General features: G+C 40.0%; 2 protein-coding genes across 17 annotated transcripts in view; one reads left to right on the top strand and one right to left on the bottom strand.

Annotated features, from left to right (window-relative positions):
- NAA16 (N-alpha-acetyltransferase 16, NatA auxiliary subunit) overlaps positions 1-11803 on the bottom strand; it is a 61155-nt gene extending 49352 nt beyond the window's left edge. For 4 of the 12 annotated variants that reach the window (XM_058683902.1, XM_058683916.1, XM_058683941.1 and 1 more), the window contains exons 1-5: positions 11494-11799; positions 7519-7603; positions 5595-5699; positions 3848-4005; positions 1653-1787 (exon numbers count right to left, since the gene is read on the bottom strand). In XM_058683902.1, the coding sequence (XP_058539885.1) occupies positions 1653-1787; positions 3848-4005; positions 5595-5699; positions 7519-7603; positions 11494-11547 (537 nt within the window). In that variant the 5' untranslated portion in view covers positions 11548-11799. Of the gene's footprint in view, positions 1-1652; positions 1788-3847; positions 4006-4079; positions 4533-4558; positions 4589-5594; positions 5700-7518; positions 7604-11493 lie in introns of those variants that run through there. The other 8 variants (XM_058683925.1, XM_058683987.1, XM_058683908.1 and 5 more) reach the window with 8 other exon arrangements.
- MTRF1 (mitochondrial translation release factor 1) overlaps positions 11394-14336 on the top strand; it is a 70359-nt gene continuing 67416 nt past the window's right edge. For 2 of the 5 annotated variants that reach the window (XM_058684025.1, XM_058684008.1), the window contains exon 1: positions 11395-11511. The gene's annotated coding sequence lies outside the window, so the exon portion shown is untranslated. Of the gene's footprint in view, positions 11512-11913; positions 12029-14336 lie in introns of those variants that run through there. The other 3 variants (XM_058684036.1, XM_058684087.1, XM_058684014.1) reach the window with 3 other exon arrangements.

The raw sequence follows: 14336 nt of genomic DNA, 5'->3' as shown, positions 1-14336 counted from the left end.
AGTAATCAAGATAGTATGGTATTGGCATAAGGAAAAAGTGGAATTGATAAACTATGGCTTATTTATATAATGAGATACCAAATAGCAGTTAAAAACAGATAAACTTGGGGCACCTGGGTGGCTCAGGTTTAGGTTAAGCATCCAACTCTTGGTTTCGGCTCAGGTCATGATCTCATGGCTTGTGAGTTTGAGCCCCCACGTTGGGCTCTCCACTGTCAGCACAGAGCCTGCTTTGGATCCTGTCTCCCTGTCTCTCTGCCACCCCCCACCCTCCCTCCCTCTCTTTCTCTCAAAAATAAATAAACATTTTTTTTTAAATGGATAAATTAGCCCTACATGTATCAACACAGATATGTCTCAAGATGCGAAAACACCGCATATTGTTCTGTCAACTTTTAAATACACAAAGTAACAGTTTGTAATTTTTATGGGCTTATATATAACCTAAATGTGACTAGGAATGATCTATAACAATTTCAGAATAGCGGTTACCTCTAGGGATGTGGGAGAACTTTGTAACTACTTCTCTAGTATTTCTTTCTTTATAAATTTTTAAATTTTTAAGGTTTTTTTAGAGAGAGTGAGAAAGAGTATGCACATGGAAGCAGGGGAGGGAGGCAGAGGGAGAGAATCTTTTTTTCTTAAAGTTTATTTATTTTGAGAGAGACAGAGATATCCCAAGTGGGGGAGGATCAGAGAGCAAGGGAAGAGAGAGAAAATCTCAAGCAGGCTCCGCCCTGCCACAACACAGAGCCTGATGTGGGCCTCAAACTCACAAAACTGTGAGATCATGACCTGGGCAGAAACCAAGAGTCGGACACTTAGCTGACTGAGTCACCAAGGCACCCCAGGAGAGAAAGAATCTTAAGCAGGCTCCACACTCAGTGCAGAGCCCAATGCGGAGCTCAGTCCCATGACCCTGGGATCATGACCTGAGACGAAATCAAGAGTTGAGCACTCAACCATCTGAGCCACCCAGGCGCCCCAAATATTTCTTTAAAAAATAATAAAATCTGGAGAAAGTGTGGCAAAATGTTAGCATCTATTTATCTAATGATGCATAGTATATATTTTTTGCATTTTCTACTTTGCATATGTATTAAAATGTATTAACATATTTACATAAAACATAAAGCTATATGTATGAGGAATAATTCTGTAATCACAAAACTATTTTCATTTTTATGTATCCTTTTCTTTAGTCATTTGAATATCATCAAAATAATAGAGTACAAAATTTTTCATAATATTTATTCTCTATCAAGAATTCAGTGTTTTAGGAGCACCTGGGTGGCTCAGTCAGTTAAATGTCCAACTTTGGCTCGGGTCATGATCTCACAGCCTGTGAGTTGAAGCCACGCATTGGGCTCTGTGCTGAGCTCAGAACCTGGAGCCTGCTTCAGATTCTGTGTCTCCCTCTCTCTCTGCCCTTTGCCTGCTCACACTCTGTCTCTCTCTCTCTCTCAAAAATAGATAAGCATTAAAAAAAAAAAAGAATTCTGTATTTTAATTTTTACCAATTATTTCAAAAATGTTTTAAGTTTTTCCATGGGTCCCAAAGACTTTAATGCATAATTGAGAATCAGAGCAATATAGAAGTCAACTATTTTAGTTTGTGTGGGTAGGAGAAAATGTAAGAATGAAGTTCTTACTTGCTGAGTTTGTCTAAACTCTTCCAGTAGTTTTAGTGCCATATCATAATCTTTCAGCAAATGGTATGCAATAGCATATCCAATCCAGGAAGCACGCTGCGTTGGGCGCAACTGAAGAAGCTGATACCTTGTCTCCTAAAAAATAAAAAAATAATTAAAAATTGTCTTTTTCTCTTTTCACTTTAACTGTCTCTAAAATATTTGTATTTCAACACAGAGCTGTAAGAAAACAATTTAATGCTTTTAATTCCTTTCTAATGAATTCAAGGAATAAACATCAGTTCCTGAATAGAAATAGTTTTTACGTTCTTATCTAAATTACTTAAGTTCTAGAATACTCTGTTAATGCTCACTGTAAAGCTTTTACTAAAAAGCTATTCTTGGGGCCCATGCTTTTGGGTTGCCTTATAAAATTACTTTTATATAATGCATATTTCTTTTGGTAACTAAACATCTTTGAAGAGAGACTAAGATACCTTTTTATTAAACTAAATTCTGCTGTTTATAAAATCACTGTGAAATTATAATATATTCACATTGTTACAAGAAGCTCCAGAAGCAGGGCGGACAAAGCCTGAGCAAATACTCAAACATCAGCCTGGAATTTTCTAACAGAACACTGCTGCTACTCGAAGACAGTGTAATAATAATGTAAGACATTAGGGAGAAAACCCCAGAAATTCCACCAGGGCTACCCCGAAGAATCCAGACATCTTCACTAGCACAAAATACAACCTTCCTACACAGCTCCCACCTCTTCAGAGCTCGTATTGACTCTGAGTTTTAGGTGCGTACAACTGCGTGGGGAAACAGGGTCTCATGAAGAACAATAGCTGCAATGAAGTTCTGAAAATGTAGTGTTTTTAGCTTCTATTGTTGGAATAGGTGCCAAGTGAGTCCATCCACACTATATGTCACAAGGAGAACATGATCAGTCTTTTCAAGAAAAAGATCTTTGAGCAAACGACTTAGACAGTATCACTCCTCTCCCCTTGTGTGCCTGGTTCATTTTAGGCACATGAAATTAAGCTGTGTTACTCCCATCTCTCCTTTTCACCACTGTTTCTGTCACTTCCTTTCTTCATTAAAGTCTGGTCAGTCTTCTTCTCTCTGCCAAATCCTGCCACTATCCTGCTGCAAATGCAACACTGGATCACCCATCCAAAACAAGCTATTGTTTTAGAATCAAGATTTCCCCATCTTTAATGATCTCCTTTACCCCACTTCAGGGACCCATGAGACTTTACTGCAACCACACCCTAGACCTTACTACCACCCAGAAATCATAAATTCAGATATCTCACTCTCTGGCCAACACTCTTATTCAGTGACATTCCTACCCTTTTTCTGGGAAACCACCAGTACCTCTGGTTCCTCAGGTCCTTCACTTCTAACCACTGCTCTTGTATCTTCACTACCCCTTTTAGCAAGCACGGTTTGCCAATATTCTTAATTTCCTTGCCTCATTCCTATGGATAACTGATTTTAACTCCCACCGCACCTAGGCTAAACGAAAAAATCATGATCTGGAAGAATGATACCTTTATTAAGCTCAGCAGAATGCTCGAAACCTGCAAAAATCTAGGCACAGGGTATAAGGATTTGTATGGTAGAAGACAAAAGTAAAAAGTAAATGAAAGAACTTAATTTATTTAAAGAGAACTGTTAAGAGTTGGTGGTCTCCTTCATACAAGGGAGAGAATTCCATTGTGGACATACTGAAGTCAGGGTACTCAATGGAGTAAAGCACACGGAGATACCCAGCAGATTGGAAGGTGCCAGTATGAAGAGGTCTGGACCAGAGAAAGACTGCTTTATAGCAATCCTGCCACATCATTTTTTATTTACTAACCCATAACAGAGAAAGCTAATTAATCCCTACATTTAGCTTTCAATTATAAAAGCTTTGTTTACCAAAGCTGTAAATAGGAGGTAGTCCTTGCACATAGGAGGTAGTCTAGTTTTTTAAAAAGCATTAAATGAATAAACAGTTACCCTCTTTTTATGATTAACTATGTAGTTCCACAACTATTAACTGGGGAAGAATGTCTCAGGTGACTTTCCCCTTCTGCTATAGATGATAATGAACAATCAAATCTACATAGTCTTGGCCTATGCTCATCTCATTCTGAACCCAAATGTTTTCAAATTATGTCTGTTGTAAGAACATGTACACTTAAGACTAAAGTACTTACTCGATAACCTTCAAGGTCTCTCATTTGAATCTGCAACAGAGAGAGATCTCTCAAAATTTGTAGATTATCTTTATCTAATTTGAGGGCATTTCGATAGCACTTAATAGCTTCATCATACTTCTTATCAGAACGTTGCAAGAGTCCATAAACATGCCAACCTACTAAGTTAAGGAAATAGAGACATTCACAGATACTAAAATATGCTATGCTACAAATCTAATATAAAGCTTACCTTAACGAAGTGGTAAATTGTCTTGGATTATACTTCAGAATAATCTGGGGTCAGAGGGAGGGGACAGTGAGCAGGTGGTAAGAGATCAAACCAGATTAGTCCTGACCGACAATTGTTAAATTATTAAAGTTGGGTGATGGGCACATGGGGGTTCATTAGTCTATGCTCTCCACTTACACGTGTTTGGAATTCTCCATTGTATTTATGTAACCTTAGAAAATTCTTGGTAAAAATTCCTCACGTTTCCTACCTCTTACCCCCTTAGTTCCTCACCCCAGCACCTCAATACTTACTGATGCTTCATTACTACACACACAAAAGCTGCCAACTCTTTTAAATCTAGTTTATAGTCAATCAATTCTCAAACAACACATAACCATCAGTTAATTCAATAGTGACACTAATAACCACAAAATTTTATTTACTATAAATTAAAGTCTGAGCATATCTTAAGAGCCAAAAAAAACTATCATACTTACATGCCCTTTCTCTTCATTCTGGGGTAGGCACTGAGATAAAGAAATAAGTATTTAGTATTTTGAGAGAACCCTAAGCTAAATACATGAAAACACTACTTAGACTACTGATGTTCAATACTGGCCAATACCTAGATGAATAAAATATTAAGATCCAAGGGCAACATGTGAAAAGATTGTGAATAAGCACACAGGTTAGCCAAACAAAAATGAAAGTCAGTTTCGATGACCCATCCTTAAAAAGTACTTTTGGAGGCGCCTGGGTGGCTCAGTCGGTTAAGCGTCCGACTTCGGCTCAGGTCACGATCTTGTGGCCCATGAGTTCGAGCCCTGCGTCGGGCTCTGGGCTGATGGCTCAGAGCCTGGAGCCTGCTTTCCATTCTGTGTCTCCCTTTCTCTCTGCCCGCCCCCGTTCATGCTCTCTCTTGGTCTCAAAAATAAACGTTAAAAAAATAAAAATAAAAATAAAAAAGCTTTAAAAAAAAAAAAGTACTTTTGTCTGTTCACATACTGAGATATCAGCCAATGAAAAATACAGTAAGTATCCAGTGAAGTTACCAGCTTTGTCCCTGTGCAACAGAAACCAAACTGAAGAACCAGTATCATACTCAATACTAAATAAACTGTTTTAAAACAGGGTGTTTCTGAATTTTTCTTCCGAAATGTCTAAAACAAAGTTTAAAGAACACAAATTTTACAAGTCAGTTGGAATGACAGGTTTATGGATATGTAAGACAAAAATGGGTTTCAAGTCACGTATCAGTTCCTTTTCTCTCACACTAAGCACAACTGAAGTGAATACATACTGTACAGGGATTCTCTTTCAACCAACTGTAATAAACAAGGGATGGGGACTAGAAGAAATTAATATTACAAAATGTTGATGATTATTGAAGCTGAATAACGGTACACAGAGTTCATTGAATTCTTTCTTCTATGCAAAACTTTCCATAGTAAAGGTCTGTTTTTTCTGAATTAGAAAACCCCACTAAATGGAAAGTAAATGAAATAATAAAGTTCAATTATTGCAAAAGGATACAGACATGGCTCTTGACATCATTACGAAGTCCTTTACGAACAAATTCATACGCTTCTTCTTTTTTTCCTAAGCAGTTCAATGTTAATCCCTTCATAGCCAAAGTCTCTGAAAAATATTTTTAACCTCTATTTACGCACAAAGAATCCATATTCTCTTAGCACTATTTTATTTTGTTTAGCTCTTAGTACTATTTTAATATGATATCTGCCAATGCTTACATTATTTGTCTTTTTAATCACATAGTTAGAAACTTCTCTCCAGAGAGCCAAAGCATAAGAGACTCTTAAAAACTGAGAACAAACTGAGGGTTGATGGGGGGGTGGGTGATGGGCATTGAAGAGGGCACCTTTTGGGACGAGCACCGAGTGTTGTATGGAAACCAGTTTGACAATAAATTTCATATATTGAATAAATAAATAAATAAATACATAAATAAATAAATAGAAACTTCTCTCCAATACAAAAAAAGTAAAACTACATTTAAGTATTTACTGAAGCTTAGCCTGAATCCTTTTCTGAAATCCCTTAGGCTACGACTGAGGACTAGGGACTGAAATCCCTTAGGCTAGGACTCCTACAATGCTTTCTGCCTTTTAGAAGACTGTACAAAGGGGGTGGAGATTATTCTGCTGAGAAAAGGTAACACAGTAGGCACCGAGTCCTGTTGAGTTAACTCTACTACAGTGGCTCCACAGCTTTCATCCAAGAGCACTTCTATCCACCATCTGATTTACACCCCACAAAAACAATCTTCCTTAGCAAAGAGATGTATGCAATGTAAAAATAAGCCTATTCAGTATTGGAACACGCTTTATTTTTGGCCACAAGTTTATTCCAACTAATTCTAGTTGGAATATCAGTTTGCATTTCAAGAGTATAAGACTGGTGAAGGAGTAGCAACCCAAGAATATATTTAAGGCAGCTAATGAAAGATGGCTTATAGTGAAATGATTCTCTGAATAAATCCACAAGCAGGGAATTAGACAAGAACAATGGTTTTCAAATGATCTCTGTGGACTCTGGTTTTCAGAACACAGTGATTCAGCAGTCAGACCCCTACAAACATCTTCATTTATCTGTCATTTTATACATATTTATCTGTTTTTTCCACATGCTGCACTTTGGATAAGGGTTCCATGGAGAAAAAAACTTGAAAACAAGCTTTACATTTTTAAAATTCTATGAAATGAAGACTTCTTTCCATTTCCTTCAAAGAATGTTTTTAATGTTATTCGAAAGCTGAGCAGAGTTAGCCTATTTTCTCAAGAAGATGGTCTCAAGAGTTACCCTCGTCTAATATTCAGAGACCCCAATTAGCTGTGCTCTGCTGTAGGACCATAACTTGCATGTCTAACCTGATCCATCCTTTAAATAAACACTGGTCACCAGTGAAAAAGGATGAGACAAGCAAATACAGACCTATTAACACCCTGCTAACAACTCAAGATAAATAATTTAATGGTAAATCAATAGTATCTAATTTAAGTATTTATATAGAAAGGTCAGCATATATATAAAAAAGACATCTACCAAAGAATAAAATACATCTGACTATTTTTATACTACTTCTGTGTTGCAGATATGATCCTCATTTCAGACAAGAAATCAAAGTATAAATTTAAGTCCTATTCAAAGTAATAGATGAAATGACATCTATAAAAGTACTGTTATATACTCCAATTATTCCCCAACAGATCAACCAGTCACTTATCTGAAAGCAAAGACTGTGCATACACCTAAGCATAATAAAAGGAAAGTGACCTAGAATAAGATTGATAAGACACATAACCAAAAATGTTTATATACTCTAATAGAGAGCTACAAGGCATGGAATCTGGAAGTATTCTTTCACTGTTAGGAATCCTATCTGTCTGATTTTGGAATTACAGTTCCCCAAAGCAGTCTCTCACAGATGAGGCAATACCTCCATGTTCAGCAAATTTTGGATTTGAAAGAATCATCTTGCAAAACTTGAGGCCATTTTTGTACTGCTTCTGTTCGTAACATTTCTGTAAAGAAATATGAACAAGAATTAATTAATAAAATGAACAGAGAGCAACTTTTCTTTGCATTATATAAATTCTAAATTTAAGATCCAAAAGTAGGTTTAAAATATATACAATGGGAAGGTTTTATACCAATTTAAATCACTTATAGCATGAAGTATATTTTCGTAAACTACTCCTTGCCAAGTTGTGCTAGTATGAGTATTTTCATTTTTATAGAAGAAAAGGGAAAAAAAATACTTAATAAATAGGGAATTTAGGGGCATCTGGGTGGCTCAGTTGGCTAAGCGTCTGACTCTTGATTTCGGCTCACGTCATGATCTCGCAGTTCATGGGTTCGAGCCCCGTGTAGGGCTCTTTGCTGTCAGTGCAGTCTGTTTCAGATCTTCTGTCCCCTCTCTCTCTCTCCCCCTCCATCACTTGCTCTCTCTCTCTCTCTCTCTCTCTCTCAAAAATAAATATAAATAAGAGGCACTTGGGTGGGTCAGTCAATTAAGTGTTCAACTTTGGCTCAGGTCATGATCTCACGGTTCTTGAGTTCAAGCCCTACATAGGGCTCTCTGCTGTCAGCACGGAGCTGGCTTCTGATCCCCTGTCCCCCTCCCTCCCTGCCCCTCCCCAACTCATTCTCTCTCTCTCTCTTTCTCTTTCTCTCTCTCAAAAATAAATAAACATTGTTTTAAAAATTTTAAATAAAATAAAATACATACATATAGTCTATAAGGTTCAAAGCAAAACAGTACCAGGAAGGAAGGAGGAAGTGGTTAATCTATGCAGCAGGGGTGGGATGTGGAGAGAATTAGAAAAGTGTTCACAGAAAATGTTTAAATTGAGACTTCTTGGGGCACCTGAGTGGCTCAGTCAGTTAAGTATTGACTCTTGACTTCAACTCAGGTCAAGATCTCACAGTTGGTGAGTTTAAGCCCTGCAACTCTTGATTTCAGCTCAGGTCATGATCTTGCAGTTTGTGAATTCGAGCCCTGTGTCAGGTTCTGCACTGCTTAGGATTCTCTCTCTTTCTCTCCCTCCATCTATCTCTCTCTCTCTCTCTCTCTCTCTCTCTCCCTGCCCCCCCCAACTCTCTCTCCCAAAATAAATAAATAAAATTTAAAAAATAATAATAAATTGAGGCTTCTTGATCATCTCTAGGGAAGGAAACTTAGTTGGAAGACAAAGATGGGAGACAAATCTGACTTTTGAACCATCTGAATATATCCCCTATTCCAAAAATATTTAAAATAAAATAAAAATAATCTGAGTTTGACTTTAGGAGTTCATCTGACAAATGACAAGAAAAACACAAGCAGAAGGAACCACTAGGGAACAGGAAAAAAAGAAATATTACGGGTTTTTTCTGACTTAACAAGTGATCTGGAAATACTAATACTTGTATTACCAATAACAACAATAATAATAGTTAATACTTATTGGAAGCATTTACTAGTGTCAGGTACCATTCACTTAATCCTTATTTAAATCCCAGGAACACCTATGAGGTTATCTCGCCATTTCAGATGGCGAGAGTGAGGCACATGGTTACTGAATTTACAGAGCTAGTAAGTGTCGGAGCCATAATTCAAACCAGGTAGTCTGGGGGCACCTGGGTGGCTCAGTCGGTTAAGCATCGAACTTTGGATGACTTACTACTTCAGGTCATGATCTCCTGGTTCATAAGTTAGAGCTCCACATCAGGTTCTCTGCTTGGGAGCACAGATCCTGCTTCAGCTCCTCTGCCCGCCCGCCCCACCTCTCCCCCTCTGGTTCTCTCTCTCTCTCTCTCTCTCTCTCTCTAAATAAGCTCTAAAAAAACAAACAAAAAACCAGGTGGTCTGTCTCTAGTATCTAAATACACAGGTTAAAGAAAAGCATTAAGTTTGGTAAGGAATATATACTCAGTACAAAAGATAGATTCTGGTTTCAACTTTGCTACTAACCAGACAGCGAACCTTAGACATTTAGTCACTTACCATTCCTGGGTTTGTTTCATTCGTAAAAGAATGCATGGAGTAGCTCCAAAATTCAACAAAACATAACGCCAGTAGCCAGTTTGGGGAATAAGACAGGCATGTACAAGCCATGCAGAACATGTAATCAGCTAGCTGGTAAATTTGTACAGATGTGTTCAAGTACATTCATAATTAATTTTTAAAAATTTACTGGCAAAGCACTTTGGTCCACCAACCAAACTTGAAAAATAATTTTGTGACTGTTCATGGAGTTGGTGTAGCAAAATGATACCCACATTTATTGCAACTGTGAAATGATAAAATCATTCACTTTTGCAGCACCTTCCTAAATTCATGTAACCTTATAGTAAATATTACAGACCCATATAAGAACATGTTTAGCATTTCCCAATTTACTTAGGAATAAAGTTAATTCAGCAGCTATAACTTTTTTGTAACTAGAGTATAATAAATCATATAATTGTTTTTTTATAATCTATTGATAACACGATTGGAACTAGAAAATATCCATATAGAGTGAAAATAAGTGTTGTCATCTTTTAGGTATAATGCCAAATGTCCTTAAATCCAATTAACAACTTATAGATGAACCTGAATGGGTCAAAAAGTTCACTTCTCCAAATCCATCCTGTGATAAGGGTATGGAAATAAATGAAAACTAAACTAACAAAAAATATATACAAGGCCCAAGGAAGCAATCTGCCAAAATACTTTAATTAGAATTTTTTGTTTTTACACTTGTCTCTCATTGTTTGCTCAACACTAAGTACCACGTAAAATTAAGACTTAAAATATTAATCCCATCTATTATGTATCTTTTTAACATTTTGAAGAAGCATGAAGTTTCTATTGGCTTGAAACAGAACAGCTAATATGAGTTCTTACCTTCTAACCTACCTTGATAATGCTTAAAACTATTCTAAAGATAGGATTTTATTTGTAGTAAAGGTAAGCAACAACTTACCATGTAAGTCATGTAAGTAACACAAGCTCTAAGTAATAAATTCACTCTTAAAATCTAAACGCTCATTTTCAGATGAAATGATACACTAGAAAAGACACTATTTACAATATCAGTTTAAAATCTACAGTCTCCAGCGCACAATGAGAAAGGCAAAAAGGCATGTTGCCTCTCCTCCCTGGAAGAATGGCCCTGGGAAACAACTGAAGGCACCAAGGACACTGGCACAGAACCCACGGAAAGCTCTCCCGTCTGGGCAGCAGTCATCTCTTTCCGGGTCCTATTCAGGTTTCTGCTTGGAAACAAAGTAAAGGCTCCCCTCAAGTGTGAAATCGGCCAGTCGGTGCGACTTAGCCAATGCAGGGCCTGAATAAGTTAAAAGAGATCAAAGAGCTGTGTTCGACTTTTGACTTTGAAATGCAGTTCAAGTCACTTGGTCTCTTCCAAAGGGGGTAAGTACGGCACATCAAAAACAAAAACTCTTTCTACAAGGGAGGCTTGGCCTCCTAGGATTTAATTTTCCTGTAACCGGTATAAGTCGGAGCCCCACTGCACCAGAGGATCGCCCCCTCTTTAGCAGGTATCAGCGTGCACTGTGCAATAGGTTAAGCACGAATCAGTGAACGAACACACCTGGCCAAGGGGAAAAGAAACAAACGGGAGGACCGGTAGGGCTGAGGTCGTGAGTTTGGCCGCAGAGCGCCGCAGAGGCCAAGGGGGCCACTCCCGGCCGACGCGTCCCGGCCCAAAGGTACTGCGGAGCGCGGCGGGGGTGCAGCGAGAGACGCAGCGAGACGAAGCGCGCGGGGGCAGGGGGAGGCCGGCCGAGGTGGGGAGTCAGGTCGAGACGGTTCGGAGGTAAACAAAGAACGGAGCCGGGGCCGAGCCCAGCTCGCGGTGGCGACGCCGCCTCAGGACCGATCGCCGCGCCTGGCCGGGTCGGGAGCGCGGCCTCGGCCACTCACCAAGATGCGCTTGAAAAGGTTGCTCTCCTTGGGCGGCAGCTGCACGTTCGGCATCGCGGCCGGCGGGGAGACCGGGTGCCCGGGCGCTCCGTTCCGCAGGAGTGGGCACCGGGGCGGACCAATGCTAGGAGTCGGGCAGCAGGCGATGGATCACTTCATGGCCTGGAGTAGGGGCTGGGCAGGCCGGGCAGGCCGTTGGGCAGGGCTGGCAATGAAAAGGGAACGCGATCTGGAATGGACAACCTCGACTCCGGCTCTACGGACTGGTGAGCGGCGGTAGCTCCCGCGCGCGGCAAGATGGCAGCTGGGGCCCGTCCCCTAGAGCGGGGCGGCGTGCGCCTGCGCGGGGCGCTCCGCAGGCCAGAGGCGGCGGGGGCGTCCGGGCGGCGGGGACCGCAGTGTGCGGAGTGTTAGGTTGCTTCTGTCACCGGCACCTTGGACGCTTAACCGACTGAGCCTCCCAGGCGCCCCAAGTGATGTTTATCTTTTATGAAAGTTTCCTGTGGGCCTAGTACAGCCTGACTCATTACAAATCGTAAGTTACTGATTGTACTGTGCTCTGATTGCTAGGCTTGTGGCCCGAGAGAACGTTTGTTATACCGCACTCACTTTTTGATTTCTCTGCACTCAGGAACTTTACACAGTGCTGGGCTCAAAGTAAAGTCTTGTAGGACGAACTTGTTTTCCGTCCTTTCCCCTTCACTTAGACTTTGAGAGAAGTCTTCTCTTTTCAGTGCAGACCAAAGACGTGTTTACAACGTATGTGAAGTCATTGGGTGGGCCTGGAAATGGACTAATGTGAAAGCATGTTTGAAGTGTCAGTAAACAATACTGCCCCCAGTTTAGAACACCTAACGTTGTCAGTGAAAAACCTTCTCGTCAGAAGGTTCCCCTTCATACAAGCCATATAATAATGACAGAAACAGGATTCAAACCCAGGATCTTCAACTCTGGGGCACTATCATATGTAAACAGTAGCACAGTGATAGAAACGTGTGAGTCTAGAAAGATACGGATATGCATCGATGACAAGCATAACCATGCGTACGATGTAGGTTTAATATTATGGAATATGTAAATATTATATGCATAAATTTAGGTACACATGTTCTGAATCTTAACTTGTGCATATTTGTGTGACTACAGAGTGACTGATGCATACTTGCATTTAGCAGGCTGTAATCAAAGCTGGCTTGAGGCTTATTTGATTTTCCCTCTAGCCTGAGTTGGTTGGAGATGGGAGAAGTTATCACAGGAGTCTTTTGAAAGTTTTTTTTTTTTCTTTTCTTTTTTTCTTTCTTTATTTTGAGAGAGAGAAGCCGGGGAAGGGCAGAGAGAGAGGGAGAGGAAGAATTCCAAGCAGGCTCGGCCAGCACAGAGCCCGACATGGGGTCTGATCTCATGAACTGTGAGATCCTGACCTGAGCCAAAATCAAGAGTTTGTCACTTAACTGAATGAACCACCCAGGTGCCCCAGGAGTCTATCAAAATAGGGTAGGAGGGGGCTTGTCTGGCTCAGTCAGTGGAATATGCAACTATTGATCTCAGGGTTGTGAGTTCCAGCCCCATGTTGGGTGTAACGATTACTTAAAAATATACATATTTTAATAAAATAAAATAAAATAAAATAAAATAAAATAAAATAAAATAAAATAGGGAAGGGACTTATTAAAAGGGGGAAGGTCCATAAGGGCCTATGTGTTCTAGACAGACCCTAGGCTTCTCTGCAGCTTCCCACCCACTGCCAACCTCTCCCCTTCCCACAGCCTCCCCAGCATCTCCCAGCAGTGCAAAGGAAACCTTTAATCCCAAACACTGAGAAGTGGTAGTTATTAGTACTCATATTTAATATTTTCCTCATCTGCCTTTCATACACCATGACATGCAATGCACGCATAGTGTGGTTGTCTACACTAGGATGGGAGTGAAGGCAAAGACTTGAAAATGCCAATAGTGTTGCTGGTAGTTGTCATCGTAAGCCTTGGAGTGTGTGAAGGATGTAACGCGTGCACAAGTCAGAAAGCCTGGATTAGCCAGTGACTATAATTTTTTTTAATGTTTATTTATTTTTGAGAGAGAGAGAGGGAGAGAGAGAGAGAGAGAGAACGAGCGGGGGAGGGGCAGACAGAAAGAGAGACTGAGAATTCAAAGCAGGCTCCAAACACCAGTCAGTGCAGAGCCTGATGTGGGGCTCAAACTCACGGACCACCAAACCGAAATCAAGAATCTGACACTCAACTGACTGAGCCATCCAGGCACCCGAGGGACTGTAATTTTTTATTACTGACTTCTTGTTTAGTCTGGAGCAAATCTCATTTCCCCCTTTCAACAGAAAATGAGGTTATAATAACATTACTGTAATCTTTCACAGCAAGGTTGTGTGAATGTAATGCTTTATCATTTCTAAGCCCCCAGAAAACAAACCAAAAAAGCACCTGCATTATAAATCTCAGTCCATTGTCTCTCAGAAAGAATGCTGAAGCCCCACTGGGGGCATCTCGGGCGTCCACCCAAATGTTGCTTCCTGGTGCTTCAGGCAGCATGTACCTCCTTTAGAATTATGCACACAGTACAATAAAAGCAACAATGTCTGTGAAGACCTTTTTACATATAAGACATGGGCCAGTGATTCTCTTGCTAAGCTTAGACCTAAGAAAAAAAGAATCTAGAAAAGGATGCTCTCCACCCCCATATTCACAGCATATTTTACAGAACCAGCTGACAAGGTAAAATCAAGTAATTTGCTGCTATTCCTACAACCAGTTTAACCATGTAATTACAGGCTGATGGGAAAAGAACTCAGCAGGTTGCCTAATGCGTTACACCTCAGATTCCCTAATGTG

Source organism: Neofelis nebulosa, chromosome 1, assembly GCF_028018385.1.
Source record: "Neofelis nebulosa isolate mNeoNeb1 chromosome 1, mNeoNeb1.pri, whole genome shotgun sequence".
NCBI classification, from domain to species: Eukaryota; Metazoa; Chordata; class Mammalia; order Carnivora; family Felidae; genus Neofelis; species Neofelis nebulosa.
Note: the sequence above shows the minus strand (reverse complement) of the source record. Positions and strands in the feature narration are given on the sequence as shown.